At 38.2% G+C, this 24,488-nt stretch overlaps 1 protein-coding gene across 3 annotated transcripts; it reads left to right on the top strand.

The window, feature by feature from the left end:
- Positions 1–1,195: 1,195 nt before the first annotated feature.
- LOC136201939 (extra-large guanine nucleotide-binding protein 3-like) lies at positions 1,196–24,488 on the top strand. Of its 3 annotated transcripts, XM_065992330.1 has the most exons (8): positions 1,196–1,898; positions 1,987–2,124; positions 14,253–14,357; positions 14,468–14,611; positions 19,580–19,757; positions 21,428–21,660; positions 23,229–23,398; positions 23,485–24,488. In XM_065992330.1, exons 1-8 carry the CDS (start codon positions 1,464–1,466, stop codon positions 24,068–24,070), a joined length of 1,989 nt encoding a protein of 662 aa, XP_065848402.1. In that variant the 5' UTR covers positions 1,196–1,463; the 3' UTR covers positions 24,071–24,488. The 3 variants fall into 3 exon arrangements, 2 of the variants coding, with proteins under 2 accessions (XP_065848402.1, XP_065848403.1); XM_065992331.1 differs by lacking the exons at positions 14,253–14,357; positions 14,468–14,611; XR_010674213.1 differs by lacking the exons at positions 1,196–1,898; positions 14,468–14,611; positions 19,580–19,757; ... (1 more) ...; positions 23,229–23,398; positions 23,485–24,488 and adding an exon at positions 9,343–14,140 and having other exon boundaries at positions 2,047–2,124; positions 14,253–14,344.

Below are 24,488 nucleotides of genomic sequence, written 5' to 3'. Positions count from 1 at the left end.
TTTGACAAAAAAAAAAAAAAAAGTAAACCACAGTCCTTTATCTAAAAATTAGTGAAACCACAGAGAGTTTTATTTAAAATTTAGCCTATAAAAAATGATGCGCATGCTCTTGCCACTAGGGTATCCATATTTGGTTGGTTGCAAATTGTTGTTTAAGGAATGTCAGGTAATGTTTTATTTGAGGAACATGTGTTTCTTAGTCCCAAATGTTTTGGTGATGTGACTACTCAATGAGTACTCAAGTTTAATGAGCAATACTCGAAATTCCATTTCCTCCAAAGTTTAGTGCCTACATGCCAACACCCATATCCTTACCTTCACAAAATAATAATTCCAGTAACTCATCCCCTTCTTTGTCATGCAAAGCATTCCCAATCCCATAATCCTCATGCACCTTAGTACACTTTCCCATGAACCAACTCATGCGAATCCCATTTGACTAATAGTATTTCTAACGACCTATTAGTTTGGTTTTTAAGTTAAGATTTGAGGATGGAAAGTCAAATCACTAAGAGTCTTTTTATCATCTCTATTAATAAAGAACCTATTTCCGCTTTCAGAGACGGATCTAGAGGGTGCTTGAGTACCCACTTCACTCAAATCTTAAAACCCCCTATCAAATGTCATAGGGCCAACCCGATAGACCCGTGTGGCACTCACTTGACCCTATGAAAGTAAGGCAATCAAGAGAGATAATTCACCTTATAAGTCATATATCAGAGATATATGGGGTACATATACAACACAATCATAGGGGCAAACCATTATATTCACATACAATCTACAAAAGGGACATGATAGTGAATAATACACAGATGATCTTATTAGTATATAATCAATAAGAAAGCATTTCCTGTAGTAGTAGGGGGCAACTCTTAGAGATGATGGGACACAAGCAAACCTAGAGAAAACTCCCATTTCGAAAATCCTCTCATTTCCGTCGTTATTTCTGAGCTTTGTTCCATTTAAATTGCAAATCTTCTTATGCGTCAACAATGCCGGTGAAGATCGAAATAGTTTCATACATTAATAAACAAATATAAGAAAAAAATTAACTTTTTTTCTCTTTAAACTTTTTTTTAATCGTTAGTCAATTTATTCTGTATTTATTAACAGAATAAGTTTACAAACTTTTAACCATTAACTTATTTTTAAAAATCAAACCACTAAAATTTATCTGTGTTCTTTATGTAACAAATTAGGACGGACAATATACCTATGGCCCCACAGCGGCTACGGTAGCAATTGGCATCCCTAACGGTAGTGTCAGTTTTATTCTTAAAGAATCGACGAGTGTCGACGCAGATTGAAGTAATGAAAAGGCGATTGGGGAAAATGAAGGAAAGCATGTTAATGTAGTGAAATCCAATACTCCTAGTCCCAGGGATTCTGAAACAGAGGATGATGGATATTCATCGGCACAGTCGAGTGCTCCTAATGATGCTGTAGGTCCAGTATCTTCGATGGTTCCAAGGGGATATAAGGAGAAAAGAGTTTGCAGTAGATGTGGAAAAAAGAGTAGGATTAAGGAGAGAGAGGCGTGTTTGGTTTGTGATGCGAGGTACTGTAGCAATTGCTTGCTTAAGGCAATGGGATCGATGCCTGAAGGGAGGAAGTGTCTCAGTTGCATTAGGTTTTCCATAGATGAATCCAAGAGGTCTACTTTGGGCAAGTGTTCGAGGATTTTGGCAAAAGTTTGCAGTCCTTTTGAGATTAAACAGATTATGAAGGCGGAGAAAGAGTGCGCTGCCAATCAGCTGAGACCCGGGCAACTGATCATGAATGGGAGGTCACTCATGCAAGAGGAATTAGCTGAGGTTTTAGGGTGTCGTATCCCCCCTCAGAATTTGAAGCCTGGAAAGTATTGGTATGATAAGGATTCAGGACTATGGGGAAAGGTGAAAACAAAATAAATGAAAAAAAGTGTTTAATCGATACAGAAATGACTTCCTTCTTTGTTATACTTATTTTTTGTTTAAATTTCAGGAGGGAGAGAAGCCTGATAGGATAATTAGTTCCAAACTAAATATTGGTGGTAAGCTAAGAGGGAATGCAAGCAAAGGGAAGACAGATGTCCACATAAATGGCCGAGAAATCACCAATATTGAGCTCCTAATTTTGAAGGTATTTTAATTGCTTTTTCCATCAAAATTTTTAAATTTTTTTGTCTGTCAATTAAGTTTAGTGATAACCTACTGGTTGTAGCTCACATTGAGTTTGTGGGAAGTGATATCATGTTCGATTCCCCTAAATACATTTGCCCCTTAATACATCCTCAGAGAAGAGTGAGGAGCCTTAGCTGTGACTAAGGCCGGATCATGATTATGTGAAGGATACCTTTGGTCTAGACCAAAGAAAAGCAAAAGTTTAGTGACTATAATTTTTTGGCTAACCAAAATTAGGCTGCTGCAATATGTTTATTTCTAGAAAGCATTACTGCTTAGAGGAGAATATCCGTAATCCAAATAAGCATATACGTTGATATTTTTCCTTCTGAATACTGAGCATGAAGTTCAATCGATGAAGGAATGTTGTTCTTCATATATTTAAGTGTGAAACTAGAGATCTTAACAATTCAGAAATATAGGTTATCAAAAAAAAAAAAAAAAAAAAACAATTCAGAAATATTGTAAAATCATTGTAGTTGACTACAAAGAGATGCTTTTAGGGATAGATGATAACCTCTTTCGAAACTTTTCGGCTTTGCTAATAGTTTTAGAAATTATTTCTGTAATCCTCCCTTTATAAGTTTGTATTTAGGGCCATGCATTTGATGTAGTGGAGATCAAAGTAAATTGTATTATTGAATTTAACTCCATTAGCTTGTTTGGCATACAAGAGATTTCTTATCGCATTTTTTACATTTAAACATACTTTTAATAATGTATAGACTCGTCCAGAGCTTTTCGGTTGTGCTAATACTTTTAGAAAATGTTCTATCACTACCGTCATAAGTTTGCCTTTAAGGCTATGCATTTGAATCACTGGAAATTTAAGGGGATTATATCATTGAATATATCTCGACTCTCTTATTTGGCATATTAGGAATCCAAAACTTTTCTTCGTCACATTTAAATGTGGAGATAACATAAATGCTACACAAATCCCCCAATATCCTTCCAAGAGCTGATGGTCATTGGGCAAAGCTTCATTAGAAAGACCTCGGAGCCGAAGGGCCGAGGGTCTCATCCCCTGTCATTCCCATGAGGGAGAGCCAAGAAGAGAAGTCCGAGAAGACAGGGACGCAGGCCGAGAAGTCTATTACTCAAACGACCCTCGTCCCCTTCCCAAACATGACGGTGGAGCCACCTATAACTTTATTTCCAAAACTTTGGTGCGATCTCTGGGGCTACAATCGAAAACGGGAAAATTATGGCAAGTTTACACAGTTAAGATCGCAGAGCACTATCCGTTGATTGATTTCTGTATGGGGTCCTTACAATGCCAAATTAGGGCCTTGATTTTTTATTTGGGGAAGCTAGATTTGATTTTGGGAATAGAATGGCTACAAACTTTGGGAGAGGTTTCTCATGAATTGGGGGTGAAGAAGAATGAAATTTTGGCAAAAGGGGCAGTTGATCGAGTCGGTAGGGGACTTGAAGAAGGGAAGCAAAACAATATCTTTGCTCCAATGTATGTTAGAAGTTGACGGGAACAGGGTGCAAGTTGGGGGGGGGGGGGATAATCTTCCTCAGAAGAGCCATGAACTTGATGAAGAGCAACAAGGGAATCTGAAACGGACCTAGAGGAAATATAAAATGGTATTTCAAGAACAAGAGGGTTACCACCGGTGAAAAAGATTTTCCACGCCATCACATCAATTCCAGGAAGTGGCCCTATTTGCGTCCGACCATACCGCTATAGTGCCAATTCGAGCCCAATGCTATTGGTTAAGAAGAGGGATGATTCATGGCCATTATGTGTCATTGTCGAGCCTTAAATAAAGTAAACATACCGGATAAATACTTGATCTCAATTGTGAATGAACTCATTGACGAGCTTCGTGGGTCACAATATTTCTCTAAGGTTGACTTGAAATCAAGATTGCATCAGATTTTGATGAAGGAAGAAGATGTTGAAGAAACCGCTTTCCGGACACACAATGGTCAATACAAATACTTGATAATGTGATTTGGTTTGACAAATGCTCCGGCAATGTTTCCAGCCATAGTGAATGAAGTTTTCAGGCTCTACTTACGAAAATTCATCCTTGTGTTTTTCGATGATATTCGGATATTCAGGACTGATTAGGACACTCATCGAAGGCAGCTAGAAGTAACCTTGGGCATTATAAAGAACCATCAATTTGAGGCTAATTTTAGCAAATGTCACTTCGCGGGTAGATCAGTGGAGCATCTAAGCCGCATAATTTTCGGCGAGGGTGTTGCCTTGGATCTTGCAAAGGTGGAAGCGGTAAAATCGTGGCCAGTCCCGCAAAACGTAAAAGGAGCAAGAGGGTTCCTCGGTCTTATTGGATACTATCGGAAATTTATCGCTGATTACGACGAAATTGCAAGGCCTTTGACAGAATTGACCAAGAAAGATCGATTCTGGTGGACCAAAATTTCCCAACAAGTGTTCGAGGCAATAAAGGTGGCGCGCACTACTTCTTTGGTTTTTTCCTTGCCTAATTTTGTGGAGATTTTTGACATTGAATATGACGCCTCTGGGAGGGGAGTTGGGGCTATCTTGATGCAAAATTCTAGGCAAATCGCATTACGATAAGGAGATCATGGGGTTGGCTCTAGCAATCCAACATTGGCGGACATACCTCCAAGGAAGAAAGTCTAGCGTTTTACCAACCGGAAAAGTCTGAAGCACCTTCTTAGTCGGCGCATCACCACTTGTGATCAACAAAATTGGGTCGCGAAACAATTGGGTTACGAATTCGAAGTCTTCTATAAGCGGGCAAACTGAATATGGTCCCCAACTGATAGTTTCTTACCTGCTATGGGAAGACAGGGCGAAACTGATCAGCAAAGTTGAGGTGGACACACACTTGTGCAAAGTCAAAAAAACTGACTTACAAAACGACCCACAATCTCGTCCTTGGTTTCAGCCTAAGGATGGGGTACTCTTTTACAAGAATAGATTGATGACATCAGCCCCAGTCACTCGGGTTTCTGCAGAACCTATCGTCGATTGGCAGCCAATATCTATTGCGTAGGAATGAGTAGGTCTGTTCAGGAGATTTGTGAAAAATTACAACGTTTGCCAACGTTTCAAGGCATCTACCTTAGCACCAGCTGGTGGGGTTATAACCCCTTAACATTCTAGACGTGGTTTGACAAGAGTTGTCTACTTATTTCATCACGGGTCTCCCTAGATCGAAAGGCTTTGATCCGATCTTTGCAGTGGTTGATAGGCTGAGCAAATATGCTGACTTCATACTCCTTAAACACCCATATTCCGCTAAATGCATTGCCTCCTTTATCAAGGAGGTGGTACGTCTTCATGGTATTCCTGAGGCGATTGTCAGTGACCAGACCCCATATTCATGAGTAAATTCTGGATAGAGCTATTTAGGCTTCAGGGAACATTCCTGAAGATGTCATCCGCTTATCAAATGAGATGGACGGGCAAACGGAGGTCACCAATTGATGTTTAGAAGCATATTTGAGATGCTTTGCTGTTGGGATATGGGTTCAATACTTCCTTGGGCTGGATATGGGTTCAATACTTCCACAATTCCACCGGTATGTCCCCCTTTGAAGTGGTCTATGGAAGAAACCCCCCGACACCGTTTCAGTTTATTCCAGGTGATTGGAATGTGTAGCTAGAGAATTAATTGATCGGAAGGAGGCCTTGGCACAATTAAAGTTCAATTTGACTAAAGCTCAAGAAGCAATGCTGACAAACACAGACAAGACTTAATGTTTGAGGAAGGAGATTGGGTCTTTTTGAAATTGGGGCCGCATAAACAACAATATGTGGTTTATAGAGTGAATCAGAAACTTGTAGGTCGATTCTACCGTCCCTTTCAAGTTAAGTGTCACATCGGCCTTGTTGCTTATGAGCTGCAGCTTCCTGAGAAATCCAAGGTTCAGCAGAGTGTCGATGCTGAAACTAGCCAACGAACCTCGAGATGGAGAGGACATCAGTCAGTGGCTTATTAAATGGGAGCATCACAGTGTTGAGGAAGTTACTTAGGAAGATGAGATCAATATCAAAGCCCAGTTCCCGAGTCTCAGTCTTGAGGACAAAACAGAATTTTATGAGGGCGGCATTGTTAACAAAAAGGCAGTGGACAATCCTAAAAGGGCTGGGACTAGAGTTTGGAGGGTTTATGAGAGAAGGAAAAAGGGCAAACGGGGTGACCATGTGGCTGGTTAGTATCGGTTAGGTCAGTACGAGAGTGTTTGTAGTGGGGCTATTAAATAAGGGGCAGGGTACTGTAGTTAAGGTAGCCGGTATTTTGTTTGTTATGAGGACCTTCTGCTTTTGGACCGGGAGTCCCCTGGGTGGGCGTTACATTGTTGTGATTCTTTATTTTTAGTGCTCATTCATCAATAACTTCATTGTCATATTCTTTCATCTTGTCTAGTTTTACTGTCTTTTCTTGATTTTTCTATCATATTTCCAAGTCTTGAAAATGACTTTAACTCGCACTTTTGTATAAGAGACATATTTGGTCTCAACTCCATTTTTGGAGAAAACCAAACATAGCCTATTTGATAAATGATAAATTAAATAATAGGGTCAAATGGGGAACTCCAATTTTAATTGATTGAGGAGATTATATTTGGCCCACCAGTATATGGGTGAAAGAAATGAAAATTGGAAAAGAACTATTGTTGACAAGTTTATTAACTTTTTTAATGGGATCATGCAGACTGCCAGATAAATTCATGACAAGTTTATTACATGTGCTGCAATTTCTCGCCTAGTAGTGCTAGCTCGAAGTACTTATATTGTTCAATATGGATTTTAATCCAAAAGGCGTTCCCCTATTCTAAAGATTATACAATTCGCCCTATCCTAAAGATTATGCAATTCATTTGTCTATTGTTTTCTTGTGAAGAATGAGTCTTTCGTAATTTGTTATAGCCTTTGTAGGTTTTCTTTGTCAAATAATTGCTCAGGCTTTTTTACTTTAGCATTTTGAAAATTGGAAGTGTTATTTTCCAGTGCTGCACTGACCTTTTGGAGGAGTATATGAGTAATATTGGTAGTCGATACATATACTTAAAACAAGTAAAATCAAACTATTGCCTGGTAGTCAACTCCAAAGTCAAGAAGAATTGTGATTATGCGATCTTGGCATAAGAACTTTGATGATGATTATTATAATATTTATAATTATCACCAGCACCATCAACATTATTACAATTGTGTATCTTCTGGCCATTAGGGGTTGAATGCTGAAACACCGACTAACTGAATTGCTTAGAACTAAGCCAGGAACTAGATCACGCCTCTTATACTGTTGCTTAGGCAGAGGATATTCAGTAATAAATATCTGATGCATTTTTCTTTCATGCAATTTTTGAGTAGGTTATTAATTCTGTGAGGTGGTTTTGCTTTAATTTTAATCTCATAGAGCAAAAGCTTTAACTTGAAAGCTTATCGTTTGATCATATTAAGTCATAGATCGCGTTGAAGAGAGAGGGAGGGAGATGCAATTGCTGACATTTTGCTACGTATAAACGTAGAGGGCAGATAAGTGACTAGCTAATTCTATTTATGTTCATTTCTGTTATTGTCTTATCTAAATAGGTGGCCTTATAGTTATCATTCTTTTTGTATTCCCTACAGTTGTAGCTGTCATTAGTGACTCAGCTATAGTCATAGTTATTAAAGACGCGCCTATGGCGCATGGCGCACCAGGCGCAGGCCTTAGCGCCATGGCAGCCCCATGGCGAGGCGCAATCGCCATGGCGCGCGCCTGGTGCGCCATTTTGCGCCAAAGGCGCACCAATGCGCGCCTTGGCAGTTAGAGGCAGTTATGGGCAGTTTTTTGGTAGTTACTTTATATATCTGGAATGGAACACATGTTATATTAACAAAAAGTATTAAAAAGGAGAGAGATTATAGGTTTTAAACTAAGTAGAAGACGATGAGACTCTTTGAAGAGGAAGAGACAGAGTCATTTGAAGAGTAAGAGAGAGTCATTAAAAGAGGAAGAAGTTTTGTAGAAAGAAAACACATCAAACGGATTCAAACAACAGAAAGAAAGAAGCTAAAGGGAATTCAACTTCAAGAGTTTGATGATCAATAGTTTGATGATGCCTTAGACGAGGAGTGTGACAGTGATGATGAGGAGTGATGGATTTGGAGAGTTTTGATTAGGAGTAGAACTTAGGAATTAGTATTCTAACTTTGAAGTTTTCTAATATGGGGTTTATTTTGCATTTTAAAATTTATTTATGCTTAAGATATTTTCATGATTTAGTTTTATATTTTTTTAATTTTTATTTTTTTAAGTGTGCCTTGTCTCGCTATGGCGCACGCCATGCGCCATGGCTCCAGGACCCCTTGCGCCTTAGTGCGCCATGCGCCTTTAATAACTATGGCTATAGTACTAGTTTGTCCTTTAGTGTAACTGCCGCCACCTCATAGCTGGTACAGCTATTAATAGGAGGTGTACCCTATTATTGTAAGCCACAGATGATTATCAATGAATACTCTCCTACTCTCTTTCCTTTTCTAACTCTATTCTTCTCCCTCTTTCTCTATTTCTTAACCCTATTCTTTTCTAAATCTCCAGTCAATCTAATACCTGACACATTTTTACAGATGCATTGAAATTTTAAACTAGATGTGCTTGATTTTTTTTTTTTTCAATATTTGTCATTTTTTCTTCTAGTACCATGCTGAGTGTAACTAGATTGGGATCAAGATCAGTTTATTAGAGCTTATTTGCTCCTTACTTGAGAATGAGGACAATATGAATTAAGAAAAGTAAGATACAATTAAGAAGACATAATATGAACTCAGGCCTGTACGTCTTTTAAATTATTTTGCACCCTCTAATGGCATAGTTTGGCAATTGGCACTTAATTTTTCTATATTTAATGCATAAAGCGATTGCCATGTTGGCTAAAATTAAGGCTTTGTAAATTTCATTCATTTTGGCGTTGTTGTTCTACTGTTACATATCAAAGGAGGAATAAGGTGGGAAAGTAATAAGTAATTCTATTATGGGTCAATTCCTTAGTTGCTAAGTATTAGTCAATTCCTTAGTTGTTAAGTATTAGTCATTTCTTAGTTGTTAAGTAACTTGAGCAATTATGTTCCTATATAAAGGTCACTTTTCTGTATTAGCATTTTATCAAAGAATTAATACAACTTCTATTCTCTCTATTTTCTTCTTCTTCCTAAATTCTGTTCTCAAAACCCTAGGTTGTAACATTGGTATCAGAGATTCGATTCTCCGGCCAACCGGTGAATGGTAACCGATTCGTTCGTTAAAACCAGAGCAGCACAACAACGGAACCGAGAAGCCATGGATCAATTGGAAACACAGATCAAGGATTTGACGGCGAAATTCTTTGAGCGATTGGAGAATACAGCTGAGAAATTGGAGCAAATGCAAGTTCAGATCCAGGAAATGCAATTGGCTCAGCAGGCGCGAACAGAGATGCTCATGAAAGATCAGCATCAAATTCGGAAAGATCAGATCAATTCGCATCAGGCCTTGGAGGAATTGTTTCAGAATTCTTTGGCGATGCTCGCCAAAATCGTTCAACCAAATCCTGAGCCTAATCCTTCTCCGTCGCCAACAATCGCGTCGAGTTCGAATCCTGGAAAAGGAATTTTAGGCAGTTCTCCCGCCAATTTTCAAACAGCTGAAATCAACGCTTCTAAACCGCCGTACTTCAATCAGATGTTGCCGAAATGTGAGCTGCCGTCCTTTGACGGATCGGAAGTGGAAAATTGGATCGGAAAATGTGAAAAATACTTCCAGATCTTCGAAGTACAGGATGATCGGAAAGTTGATCTCGCCGGCTTGTTTTTACAAAGCAAGGCCGAGAAGTGGTACAAAAACTGGAGTCCGTCACATTCTGGAGTTACTTGGCCGGAATTTGTGGAAGAAATTGTTCGGCGCTTTCCTGATACCACGATTCAAGATGCAGTGGAGCAATTGCTACATCTCCGGCAGAATTCTACCGTCGATGCATTCCAGGATAAATATGAGGAAGTAAAACTCCGGTTGGAAAAGCTTTATCCAACCATTACTGAAGCTTTTTATACGAACGGATTTATCGCCGGACTTAAGCCGGAATTACGCTCTGCGGTAAGATCTTTTCAACCTGTAGATCTTTATTCTGCAATTAAGCAAGCTAAATTTCAGGAAACTCAGTTTAATGCTATGATAGAAGTGCTCAAACCTAAACCTACATTCAGATCTCCCATCAGTACTCAAAAATCCACAAATTTTACCCCCTATAACTCTAAACCACCTGAATCACATCCACATACCACTAATGACTCACAAACAGCCAAACGCACCCCAGGACTATGCTGGAAATGTAATGAGAAATATTTTCGTGGTCATGTATGTAGCACTAAGAAGTTAAACTTGATTAATGCTGAAGTTAGTGTAGAAGATGAACTGTTAGAGTCTGAACAAGTTGTGGAGGAAGAAATTCAGGAGGAAGTAGAGCAGGAACAAAATGAGCAGATTTCAGTTTCTATTCATGCTCTAGAAGGAGGTGTTGCTAGTGGTACTATTAAGTTGAAAGGCATAATGCAGAAGAGGCCAGTACAGATCTTAATTGATAGTGGTAGTACTCATAGTTTTGTTGATACAAATTTTGCACTCTCTGTTAAGCTTCCTCTGGTCAAAGTGAAGCCTGCAACAGTCACAGTGGCTGATGGAAGACAGTTATTGGTGAAATCTAAGTGCAATGATTGTGCTTGGTCTATGAATCAAACTGAATTTTCCTTCAATTTCAGAGTCTTAGAGTTGGGAGACTATGACTTGATTTTAGGAACTGATTGGATGAGAAAGCATACTCCAGTCACTTTTGATTTTGACAAGAATATGCTTATAGTGCATAAGGCAGGGAAGGTAGTGGAGCTCAAAGGCATGCTTGATAAGGAAGTGAAATTGAAGCAAATTACCCTTAAATCCATGGGTAAGTTGATCTCTAAAGGCTGGAAAGGGGTTTCTTCTACCCTATTTTTGATATCGGTTCAAGAGCCTACTCCTGAACCTCCAAACCATGTTCTTTCACACTTACCACCAGCACCAGCCCCTTATCTTCCTTTACTTACCAAATACCAGCATCTATTTGTTCCTCCTAGTTCTTTACCACCCCATAGAGGTCATGATCATGCCATACCTCTTAAAACAGAAGAACCAGTGAATGTGAGGCCTTATAGATATTCATTTCATCAGAAGAATGAAATAGAGAAGATGGTGGCTGAGATGTTAGAAAGTGGAATTATTCAGCCTAGTACTAGTCCATATGCTTCTCCTGTGTTGTTGGTTAAGAAGAAGGAAGGTACTTGGCGTTTTTGTGTTGATTTCAGGGAATTGAACAAGGTTACTGTGAAAGACAAATTTCCTATTCCTGTTATTCAGGAACTGATTGATGAATTAAGAGGAGCAAAAGTGTTTAGCAAATTAGATCTGAGGTCTGGATATCATCAAATTCGGATGAAAGTAGCAGATATACCAAAGACTGCATTCAAGACCCATTCTGGTCACTATGAGTTTCTAGTAATGCCATTTGGGTTAACCAATGCTCCAGCTACATTTCAATCTTTGATGAATACAGTGTTTCAGCCCTATCTCAGAAAGTTTGTGTTAGTATTTTTTGATGACATTCTGATCTATAGTGCTTCTGAGGAAACACATTTGCAGCATTTAGATTCAGTCTTTCAACTCCTATCTGCCAATCAGTTGTATGCTAAAGGATCTAAATGTGACATTGCTGTTCCAGCTGTCACTTATTTAGGTCATGTTATATCAGCTGAAGGGGTTGCTACTGATCCTAGTAAGATTTCAGTCATGTTGAATTGGCCAGTTCCTTCTACTTTGAAAGGATTGAGAGGGTTTCTTGGTTTAACTGGATATTATAGGAGATTCATTCAGAATTATGGAGTTCTTAGTAGACCTTTGAATGAGTTATTAAAGAAGGATAAGTTTTGCTGGAATACAGAAGCTAATCAGGCATTTTTGCAGCTTAAACATGCTATGACTCAAGCTCCAGTCTTAGCTATGCCTGATTTCACCAAGTCATTTGTGTTGGAATGCGATGCTAGTGGTTCTGGTATTGGTGCAGTGCTTATGCAGGCAGGAAAACCTATTTGTTTTTTTGTCTAAGACCCTCAGTCCTAGGAATCAGACATTATCAGCCTATGAGAGAGAGCTCTTGGCTATTTTACATGCTTGCACTGTGTGGAGGCATTATTTGGAAGGTACATCCTTCATAATAAAGACTGATCATGAAAGTATAAAACATCTGTTAGAACAGAAGCTCCATACTTATTTGCAACACAAAGGCATATCTAAGTTGTTGGGCTTAGAATATACCATTCAGTATAAGAAGGGTGTAGACAATAGAGTTGCTGATGCTCTTTCTAGACAAATGGAGGACTCCATGTCCCTCAGAGCTATTTCCGTGGTTATTCCTACTTGGTTGGAGGAAGTAACTCATTCCTATGCTGGTGATGCAGAGGCAACAACCCTTATTCAACAACTCTCTATACAGCCATCTACTGACTCTAAGTTTACTCTGCAACAGGGTATTCTAAGGGTTAAACACAGGATTTATATTGGCTCCAGTACTGATCTTAGGTCCAGACTTGTGGCTATGTGTCACAGCTCAGCTATTGGTGGTCATTCTGGAGTTAAATGTACTTTCACTAGGCTTCAGCAGCATTTTTACTGGCCTAAGATGAAGGTGGATGTTACTATGTTTGTGGCTGCCTGTGATACTTGTTTAAGGTGTAAGCCTGACCACTCAGCCTATCCTGGTCTTTTGCAACCCCTCACTATCCCTCAGGGTGCTTGGCAAGACATTTCCATGGATTTTGTGGAGAAATTACCTAAATCTGGGGGGTATGATACTATTCTGGTGGTTGTGGATCGTTTTACTAAGTCTGGTCATTTTATTCCTCTCCTTCATCCTTTCAATGCTTCTATTGTTGCTAAGGCATTTCTGGATCAGGTTTTCAAGTTACATGGCTTGCCTAAGTCAATTGTTTCTGACAGAGATAAGGTGTTTACTGGTGGTTTTTGGAAGGAGTTAATGAAGTTGCTGGGTATTCAGCTTAGGTTCAGTAGTGCCTATCATCCTCAGAGTGATGGCCAGACTGAGCGTTTGAATCAATGCTTGGAGCATTATTTGCGCAGTATGTGTTTTGTTTCTCCTAAGAAGTGGTATAGCTGGCTTAGTCTTGCTGAATACTGATATAATTCCAGTTATCATTCTGCCATTAAGATGAGTCCTTATCAGGCTCTAGATGGAGTGGTGCCTCAATTACCAGTGGTTCCTAATACTAATTCCCCTGTGGCTGCTGTTGAAGAATTTCTTCAAGCTCGGGAACATGAGTACTTTCTTAAAGGAATGTCTCACTTCTTCTCAGAACCGCATGAAGCAAGTTGCTGACAAAAAGCGCACTGATAGGCAGTTTCAGGTTGGTGATATGGTATTTCTTAAACTACAGCCTTATCGCCAGACTACCATTGCTACTCGCATTTGTTTAAAGCTCTTTGCTAAGTATTATGGTCCTTTCTTCATCCTGGAGCGTATTGGTTCAGTGGCTTATAAGCTTCAACTCCCTCCTAACAGCAAAATTCATCCAATTTTTCATGTTTCACTTCTTAAGAAGCGTTTGGATCCATCTATTCCTACTTTTACCACTCTTCCACCGATTACAGATGCTGAGTGGAATATCTTTCCTGCTAAGGTTCTCAATACTCGCATTGTTGAGAAGGGTTCTGTTTCAGTTATTATGGGTCAATTCCTTAGTTGCTAAGTATTAGTCAATTCCTTAGTTGTTAAGTATTAGTCATTTCTTAGTTGTTAAGTAACTTGAGCAATTATGTTCCTATATAAAGGTCACTTTTCTGTATTAGCATTTTATCAAAGAATTAATACAACTTCTATTCTCTCTATTTTCTTCTTCTTCCTAAATTCTGTTCTCAAAACCCTAGGTTGTAACATCTACTTGCAAAAAGCTTTGGGTAACTTTGTTTTTAATGTGGTGGTTGCATCATTTAATCGTGATAATCTGGTTGGGCTGATGGGCTCAGGAACATTTAACTTTATTTTTGTTTTCATTGGCATTCATTTCAGCTGGCCAAGGTGCAGTGCCCCCGGGATACACATTTTTGGGTGTATGATGATGGCTCTTATGAAGAAGAAGGCCAAAATAACATAAAAGGAAACATATGGAGAAAGGTTCTCTCGTAATCTGTGAACAATATTTGCATATAACTATATTCAAATCTTAGATTAAACATTTTTTTTTTTAAATTTAATTCAGTTGCCATTTAATTTTTGGTAGGCAGGCATCTACTCGTTTCATTTGTTCGTTATTTTCGCTGCCTGTACCAGGCCCAAATGAAGATCCAACTACCTTTGAGGGAGGAAGGGTCCAGAAACTTCTGTTATTAGGGTTAGAAGGATCTGGAACCAGTACGATCTTCAAGCAGGTGGGCTCATGTTTCATAGTTTTGAACTTGATTTTCTTATTATTTTGTTTCCTGCTAGTGTTTTGGAATACATAAGATGATCTTTTGGTGTTCTATGCAATGCGCGTATTTCGGTTTTTTTTTTTTTTTTTTTTTTTTGTGCTTTGGGATTGATAGAGAATATGCTAATAGACATCAAGGGTAATATGGCAATTGAGGGGCACATCGTTTAGGGTCTGGTTAGTGAGGAGAGAGTTATATTTAGTATAAGTATAGTAGTATGGAGGGTAAGAAGGGAATGAAAAGAATTATGTTAGTAAGCACCATTTGTGTGTTTGGTTGAACAGGGAGTGAAGTTCATCTTCCTGAGGGAGTTTGAGGTCGCAACTGTCTTTTCTCCTATGAAAGAAATAGGCGGTGGCTTTAATAAAACTGCAACTGGTTTTCGCACCTTTGAAATGCCTTCAGATTTTTGTTCACATATGATTCGCTCCCCGGAGACGGTATTATATTATTATGCCAGGAAGTGAGATTGTTGTTCTCAGGGATTCAACACAAAGGTGTTTTGCAGTTTGCTTACATAGACACATGGAACCCATTTTATATGGATACGGGTCAAGCCCAGTTTTCCGCAGAATCAAGTAGCCCCGATTCGCCTGGTTCTATTGGGTATTATGTGTCTAAAGAGAAAATAAGTGGAGTCATTGAACTACCCAAGCGTCAATCAGTGGCTAGTGATGTTACAACAAAAGGGTGGACGTCAATTGGTACAGACGGAATACTTTGCACTGCTTCTTCCTTCATGTGATTGCCAATTACGTGTCTGTAATAGCTCCTACACCAATCTTTGATGACACAGGTCAGACACATGATTCAATTAGGTATTATCATTTTAGGAGGTACAAGACCGAATGGTTTATGGTATCAAATTGTGTATCTCTGGTGTCCAAGAATTAAAATGCCTATGGGGTGGAAGATGTTGCGTTCTACAATGTGGTGGTTGGCGAAATCAAAGGAAAAATTCTGGATCGTGAAATTAGAGAGTTAATTGTGTTGGAAATGACCACTCAAGGTAAGCCTATACTACTTTTTTAGATAGTGGGACTAACATGTTGGCAGAGTGGTATTCAACCAGGGGAAAAAGTGTTGCATGAACATAAATTGGGACCCATATGCACTACATGCATCTCCATGTGGAGCTCTATTCTTAATAACATGTTTCAAGACAACCCAACCCAACCCAAAACCTCTTCGAGAAAATTCAATCCAAATTTTATTTCACTGCTGAAAATATTTCCATAGGGCAGTTCTCCTATTTACTGGATTGTCCTTCTCTTAATACCCAAACACGAAGAATCAATAGAAATTGTAGATTGATCCAATCAATTTAGAAAGTTTGAGATGACAAGGAGCTTGCCAATAATATTTGGTCTTCCAATATCAGTTGGGAGCCCGTGGTCTCACTTTTTTAAGGAAGGATCAATTGACAAAGGATTGCTCCTATATTGATGCATTCAAGGATATTCATAGTGAGATGAAGAACACCAATGTGATGATGATCGAGCAATTTTTGCTTACTTTGTTAATGGGAGGTTTGACATCTGCTACAAAGAATAAAGTTAGAAGTGTTGTTTTAGAAGTCATGTTTGATGTATTGAAGAGGACTACTTGTTAAAATTGCCAAGCTTTCAGTACTGTTTACCTTTGCATGGTATGAATTAGTTGTTCATGTTGCTGTGTGGATGACCCAATCCTATGAGGACTACAAGCTACTAATTGACCTGGAAGCTAAATTTCTTCCTTATCTTGCCATGAGTGCAATCAAGAAGCAAATTGGGGTGTTATTGATGACAGAAGGACAAATTCAAGCTTCATGGAGGATCTTGGGTGCACTCTATCCCATCTCAACGCTGGTTGCGATCAGAGAGAAATATATAGCTACAGTCTTGAGGACAAGACTGTTTTGAAGGAGTGGATAATGATAGAGAATATGCTAATAGGCATAAAGGGTAATATTGGAATTGAGGGACACATCGTTTAGGGTCTGGTTAGTGAAGAGAGAGTTGTATTTAGTATAAATATAGTAATATGGAGGGTAAGAAGGGGATGAAAAGAATTATGTTAGTAAGCAGCATTTGTGTGTTTGACTCTAAGGAGAGAGGGAAGTTCAACTTCCTGAAGGAGTTTGAGGTCACTCTCAGCTTATTCTATCTTTCCTTTTCTGTTTATTTCATACAAATTCATCAATACAATTCTCTATTTCTTTACTTGTTCTGTGTTTCTATTTCTGTTTCTATCAGGGATCCTGTTACCTTGCTGGAAACTTTCGGTCATGTGTAATTTACCACGTTATTAATGAGAGTTACATAGGTTGGATGTTGGTAAAATTAAAATTTCCATAGTAATTTATCTCCGAATGTGATAGCAGTTGAGTATAGGACAATCCATTGATACTGTCAAGTATTCGTTAACAAACATTTATGTTTTTAATTGTTATATTAGTTTGGAGACAGTTTGCTGATACCTTCAATTTGTTAGCATGCCAGAATCATTTTGATAGAGATAATACAATGATGCAATCCTTCAAGACAACACAAATGGGCCAAGCGAGCTAAGGGTATATGTTTGCTGAAACAAACAGATGGCCAAGGGGCCCAATTAGCTAGCTGGCAAGTTAGTTATTTCCAGGGGTACATAGGGAAAATGTTAGTTATTCCTAGGGAAGAGTGAGCTGTTATATAGAGGTTAGTTTGTTATGAGAAGGTAGGCAATTTTGTATTTGTATTCTGCTTTTGCAGGTCTCTCATTGAGAGAGGGAAGGTTCTCCTTCATGGTTGTTTCTTCCTCCTTCCTTAATCAATTTAATAAAGCTCATCTCAGTATTTGGGAATATTTTCTCTCATTCTCCGTTGCCGTCAATGGGGAACGATTTGCATTATTCGAACGATATTGTAGTCACAGATAGATCTGCAGACTTGAGTTACAAAGCAAGAAGAAGAAATGGGAGGGTTAAAAAATACCATGGAAATGGTGGTTGTTAAGGTTGATCGACGGGAAGCGAACAACAAAAATCGACCAGATAAACAATCTCATGAAGAAGAACCAACCACTCACCAGATTTCATCACCGCAAAATACAGGGCACAACGAACCCCAACATCCCATGTTAGATGGTTTTATTCGACCTAATCATTACAATGGCGGAATGATCGTCTTGCCCAAGGTGAAGCTTCCGGAGTTCATGTGTCCTGATCCTCGAGAATGGATCACCAAGGCTGAGATGTATTTTGAGGTTCACCAAACACAGCCCCGTATGTATATGTCAGGTGCCACTGTCACTTGGTTCGCTCGTATCCTCCGGGACGACCCACCAATTTCCTGAGAACAATTCAAAGTTAAGCTCGTCCAGCGATTTTCTGGTAACCGGTGCCAAATCCTTACGAGGCAGCCATGGAACTTGCTAGAAACGCTAAAAGAACATTTACACCTCTAGGTGTGAAATCTGGAATGAAGGAGATAGGGAATCACATGGGTGCTGCTCACGTGATGTCTTATACTTGGAGGCAGGCTCGACGTCCTAAAGATTTGGGTTAACCCGCCCGCAACGACAGTGATATGGGCCAGGGTTGAATCCACCCATTAATGCTCCACCAATTTGCGCTTTACTTGCTCCAAGCATTCCCCCATCTAATCCAGCAAAACCTAATTGAAACAGAGGAATTAGACATCTTTCCTTGAAGGAACTTGAGGAGCGTTAGTGAAAAGGACTATATTTTAAATGTGTGTGGCCCTATAATCCACAACATTGGTGCAACGTGGGAGAGTTACGTTTAATGGTGGAAGAGAATGCATCTAGAAGTCGAGGTAGTTTGGGTCGATCATAGTGGGGGAACCATTGAAGACGAACAACTCCAAGAAGGGTAATGCAATTCCATTGAGCTTTTGCCTATGAGCAGCGATGTTACACCACCACCACAGACACTGAAATTGCAGGGGGCCTTATGTGGGATTCCGATCGTCTTGTTGATTTCTGTCCAGGAGTGTTTTTCTCCTATTGATATTCAGTTTGGGGAATGAGAGTTTAAGTTGGAGGCATTGGTGCTCGATTTGGGTCCGTTGGATATGGTTCTTGGTATGGCTTGGTTGAGTACACTTGAGGAGGTGATTCACAACTGGGAAAAATAGTGGATGAAATTTCAGTTTGCTGGGCAGCCAGTTGAGTTACAGGGAACTAGGGTGTCTCAGAATGAACTATCAACTCTTCACCACTGGTTGGAAGGTGACACCCTGAAGCTAATGCGTGGGGATACAATAGCTCTTGAATCTAACCTCAGTGCAGAGATTGATTTGTCCCAAGCTCAAGTGATTGAGCTAGATAAATTGCTTCAGCAATTCTATGTTGTTTTTGAGCCTCTAACAGGGCTGCCTCCACGAAGATCACACGATCATGCAATTAATCTCCTTCCGGGACATGACACAGTTAGTGTGAGGCCTTACCGATATACGCACATAGAAGAGATTCAGAGGCAGATTGAGGAGATGTTACAAATGGGAATCATCAGACATAGTCAGAGTAGTTTCTAACAATGGTGCAATCCTTCAATACAACACAAATGGGCCAAGGGAGCTAAGGGTATATGTCTGCAGAAATAAATAGATGGCCAAGGGGCCCAATTAGCTAGCTGGCAAGTTAGTTATTCCCAGGGTACATAGGGAAAAGGTTACTTATTCCTAGGGAAGAGTTAGCTGTTATATAGAGGTTAGTTTGTTATGAGAACGTAGGCAATTTTGTATTCTGCTTCGGCAGGGCTCTCATTGAGAGAGGGAATGTTCTCCTTCCTGGTTGTTCTTCCTCCTTCCTTAATCGATTTAATAAAGCTCATCTCCATATTTCATTTATTTCATACCCTGTCTCTTTTATTATTTCTCTTCTCTGTGTTTAGAATTTTTTCTCTCAGATTTATTGATATATTTTCTTTCAGTGGATCAGGCAAAATTTCTGTATGGGAATAGATTCACTTCAGAAGACTTGCAGAACATCAAGATTATGATTCAAAGTAATTTGTACAAATACCTAAGTATATTACTTGAAGGACGGGAGAGCTTTGAAGAAGAAACTTTGATGGAAAATGAAACTGCTTCCATGAATGATGGAGAATCTCTTTCAGGTGTGAGAACTACTAGTTTATTTCAGCTTTTTTCTTTTGGTTTTGGAAAATAATTTTTTAATAAGAAAGAGAAGTAGAGAGTGGAGAATACAGTCATTTTCCTCTCAGTGGTACAATTTATAATAACCAAAATAAAATTGAAGATACCTAAACAACTAGATAAAATACATGTTAACAGAGCTAGTGCTTATTCCCTTAATCTTCTTCTTTTATTTTAGTTTATTTTATTTATTTATTCATCAATTCCATAAGCATCTACATCCTCAAAACAAGGAACATGGTTGTGCTGCGTAATAGCTGAGGCTTTTAATACTTCTTTCTAATGAATTCTTGAATTCCTTCAGATACATGGGCTACACAATTTTGGTGTTCTAGCTCCCTCGATCAATATGTTGCTTACCACGTTAAGTTCCTCTCTTTAGAACTTTCTCACTAAAGTTGCATATCAAATCATTTGTATTATTTGATATGAGTAGATACACATACTTTTATCCTAGCTTGATTAGATAGAGACGTACTTCAGATAATTCTACAACTAGCCTCTGTTCTGATTATCATCATACAATTTATGCTAAAGAGTATATACTATTTGAAGTTAGAAATTTATAAAGGGGAAGAAACATGATACTTGACCATCTTAACTAGGTGTAATATTTGATGCATGCCAAGCTTACAACTCATATAGATCAACTCAAGAATATTTATTTTCTGTTTGAAAAAGAAAACAAGCTGCACAAATCCACCTAATCTGACAATAATTCAACAGCAGCATAGATTAGAAATTAAAAAGAAGAAAAGAAAGGAGAAACTACAATTGGAAAAAGAGTACAGGAAGTAGCTAGTCATGGTGGAGAGAAGAGAAACAGAAAAATCATACTAGTTCATGGTTGAGGCATATATCCCTATGACAACCGCAAAAAAGTCATACTAGTTCATTCCATATATATATATATATATATATAGTTTATAGTGAGATTCCTCCATGCATTCAGCTTCATGCCCCTTATTTCTGAAGTCACAAGAAAGAACAAGAGTAACAAAAAACTCATCTAGAGTGGGGAAGAATTTTCACAATCGGAATCATTTTGTAAAGAAGCACCAACTTCTTATAGAATTTATTTTTTCTTCATTTTTATTATACCAAATGAAATTTGGCATCAAACAAGAGACTTTTTCACTAAATAGTAGGTTTGGCAAGACCATATGAAAGCGGCAAACTGACTCAGTAAATTTTGAGAACAGCAGCTGCTTGATGATCATCTTTTGTTTGAGATCTCTTCCCAAGTATATATGACGTCGTTCATGCTAACTCTGCTTCATTCTAATTGTGAAATTTTACTTGAAATATATTATCTGCTATTCAGTTGATGTCTGCTCTAGATTTCTTTGGAATCAATCAGTAAAGCTGGAGTTGCTAAGTTTCATTTGTAAATATATTACTCTGCCATAATAATTGAAAGAAAATTCTCTAATTAGTTCTTTACTGTTTTTTATTTCAGAGTTTGTTTTTCCATATGTGCTATAATTGGAATTTCTCCTTTGAAAAGGGCATTTCATCTTAAAAATGTAAATAGATTAGCACACGTGTCTGTGAGTCTATAGGCATATATGAGAGAGAGAGAGAGAGGAAGCTGTTAAGTGGTTGGAGTGATTAATTCTTGGGCAAACAGGAGTTGAAGCAAGTCAGCGGTGTATCTACTCCATAAACCAGAAGTTGAAGCATTTTTCTGACTGGTTACTTGATATCATGGCTTCTGGAGACTTGGATAACTTTTTCCCTGCTGCAACAAGAGAGTATGCTTCTATAGTTGATGAGGTCTGGAAGGATGACGCTATTCAGGAAACATACAAGAGAAGGGAGGAATTGAATCTTCCTGATGTTGCCAAGTATTTTCTAGATCAGGTATGCCTTAAGGCTCTTTACTTTTATCATTGTTTAAAACAAAGCAGTTATTATAAATTTTATTTGCAGTCACATTTGTCATACTTACGGAATTTCGAAGTTTGTATCTAATGATTGTGTGTTAGATATTATATTTTCCGCTTTCCTGTAAAGTTTAACTCTCCTCGCCACAGGTTTTTTTTTTTGCAACAACATCCTTGATTTCCCTTGTTTTTCTGTTCTTTGAAGCTCAACTCAAGGGTGATTTATAAGAGATCACCCAAACTCCCTTAATTTTTTGTTTGACTGAGAATTCATGATTAGTTTTATTGAATAGGATCCCAGTTACACAAGGAATTTTTATTTAGAAGGGCTCATAACTTAAATAATAAGACTCCTTCCTAAACAATATAACTTCCAGTTAAACTCTTTGAATAATGTAACTTCCCAAATAATTTGAAAACATTAAATAGAATAAATCCTTAAACTTTAGCTAAAAGACCTAAACGTTTGTTGCAGTATGATAACACCTTTTCATGGAACGAGATCTTCTTTCCTTTTTCCCATATGGTGTTCCTATATGGTGGATGCCATCCATAGAATTTCTAGTTCCAAAAGCAGATGATACCATAGCATGAAGATTTATTTTCTCAATTTAATTCCTCTTCTAGCTGTTTGAAAGGACAATTTCTTTGAAGAGAAACTCTAGTAAAACAAGAAAAGGGTAAATTTCTTCTGACGAATTCTTGTCATTGTTAGAAAAGAGAGGCATGAAAGATAATGAGCATGGATGTCTCAGAAAATGATTTTGCTGCTTTAAACCTTGTGACGTCTAGGACAAATTCAGAGATGCCTTGTAGATAAGTGAGATATAAGTGAACCTTTATGCTATAATGTTGTACCGAAGGCATGGCAAGAAGTCAAAAATCGAACTTAAGATGAAAATAAGAAAGGAAACAAGAAAACCCCAATGCAGAAAATAATTATACGAGCATAATCATGTTATTTCTAGAGGTTTGTTTCAATCTTTTCAAGTTTTGCCATATTTACCTTTTATTCCGGTTTGGTCTCTACTACTATATCCCCTTTATTTTCAAAGCCATGAGGGAGAAGGGAAACCACATGTGAAACTCATAAGATAGTCGTGAGAGATCGAGCGCATAGCCATATAATCTTTTGATGGATGTAAGGTGGTCTATTAAGTTGATGAAATCAAACAATTAGGATTAAATAATTCATTCTTTAGATGCAAGGATGGACTAGTAATTTCGATTAGTTTTGAATTATTTGGAAAGATATTTTAATATAATGCTTAATAATAACTAACATCATATAAATTCCCAAGCATGCCACATTTGGCTGGCAATTTCCTTGATCTGCTTTAGAACAGTTATTTTCGTTTTTGGTCTTCTATTTTTATCCTTTTTCTAAAGTATATAAATTAGCTCGAAATGCAAACCCTCTTACATATTGATGGCAGAAACTTCTTGAAGTGCCATTTTATTTTTGCTGTGGGTCAAATTGTAGAATTATCCATTCAATAGTCAAACTTGCATATGCTGATGTTTATTGTTTTTCCTTTAACGCAGGCTGTTGAAATATCAAGCAATGAGTATGAACCTTCGGAAAGGGACATATTATATGCTGAAGGGGTCACCCAGAGCAATGGGCTCACTTTCATGGATTTCTGTTTTGATGACATAAGCCCCATGTCCGAAATATACAATGAAGACTTCGACCGTCAACCTTCCTTTACCAAGTAAAGATCTTTGTTCTTTTCATTCGATTTTTACTTGCAGTTCAGCTCGATGTTAAACATTTCATAATGGAACTTTATATGCCCAGATACCAACTAATTCGGACAAGTTCCAAAGGATTGCATGAGGGTTGCAAATGGTTGCAAATGTTTGAAGATGTGAGAGCAATAATCTTCTGCGTTGCACTGAGCGACTATGATCAGGTATGGGCCTCTGGGTCAGGTTTTCTTACTAATAAAATGCTGGCTTGCAGGGACCTGTTTGAGAACTTAGTCAGGCACCCATGTTTTAGGGACACTCCTTTTGTGCTTTTGCTGAATAAATACGACGCATTCGAAGACAAGATCAACCGAGTTCATCTATCCACTTGTGAGTGGTTTAGAGATTTTAGCCCTTTAAAAGCTGACCACAACAATGAAACCCTGGCTCACCAAGCTTACTACTATGTTGCAAAAAAGTTCAAGGATTTATACTCTTCAATTACCGGCGAGAAGTTGTTTGTGTGGCAGGCCAGAGCACGGGAACGTGCCTCCGTCGATGAGGCATTCAAGTACATAAGGGAGGTTCTTAAGTGGGATGAAGAAAAGGATGGTAATGTTTATGGAATCCCTGAAGATTCATTTTACAGTACAGAAGCGAGTTCTGTCATGGAACCAATTGAAATAAGAGTTTAGGCTAATAGTTAAAGGCTCAATTTATATTTATATCTAACACACCCCATATATATGTAAGTCAAGAATGATAATTCTCCTCCTAATGCTTTTCGGGTTGCGGAGGTTCGACAAGAATCTTGTCTGGTTACTGGGGATTTAGTGGAGTTTATACTAACATGATAATGAAAAATTGTTGGAATTTGGTGCATCTAATCTTGTTTGGTGGCTAGGATTTTGGGATGATATTTAAATATGCTTAATCTAATTTTGGGGGATTTTTTGTTTTTCATTTTTCCTTTTTAAAGAAAAAAAAAGCTTTGGATTGTGGAGATTTAAGTAATTTATCCATCTGTATAGAGCATAGTGTGTACACCAAGATTAAAGCCAGCTTTTGTAATCAATTTATTATGTAAATTTTTGGGAGATGTTTTGTATTGTT

This window comes from Euphorbia lathyris, chromosome 8, assembly GCF_963576675.1.
Source record: "Euphorbia lathyris chromosome 8, ddEupLath1.1, whole genome shotgun sequence".
NCBI lineage: Eukaryota > Viridiplantae > Streptophyta > Magnoliopsida > Malpighiales > Euphorbiaceae > Euphorbia > Euphorbia lathyris.
This window is presented reverse-complemented; position numbering and strand designations above follow the sequence as displayed.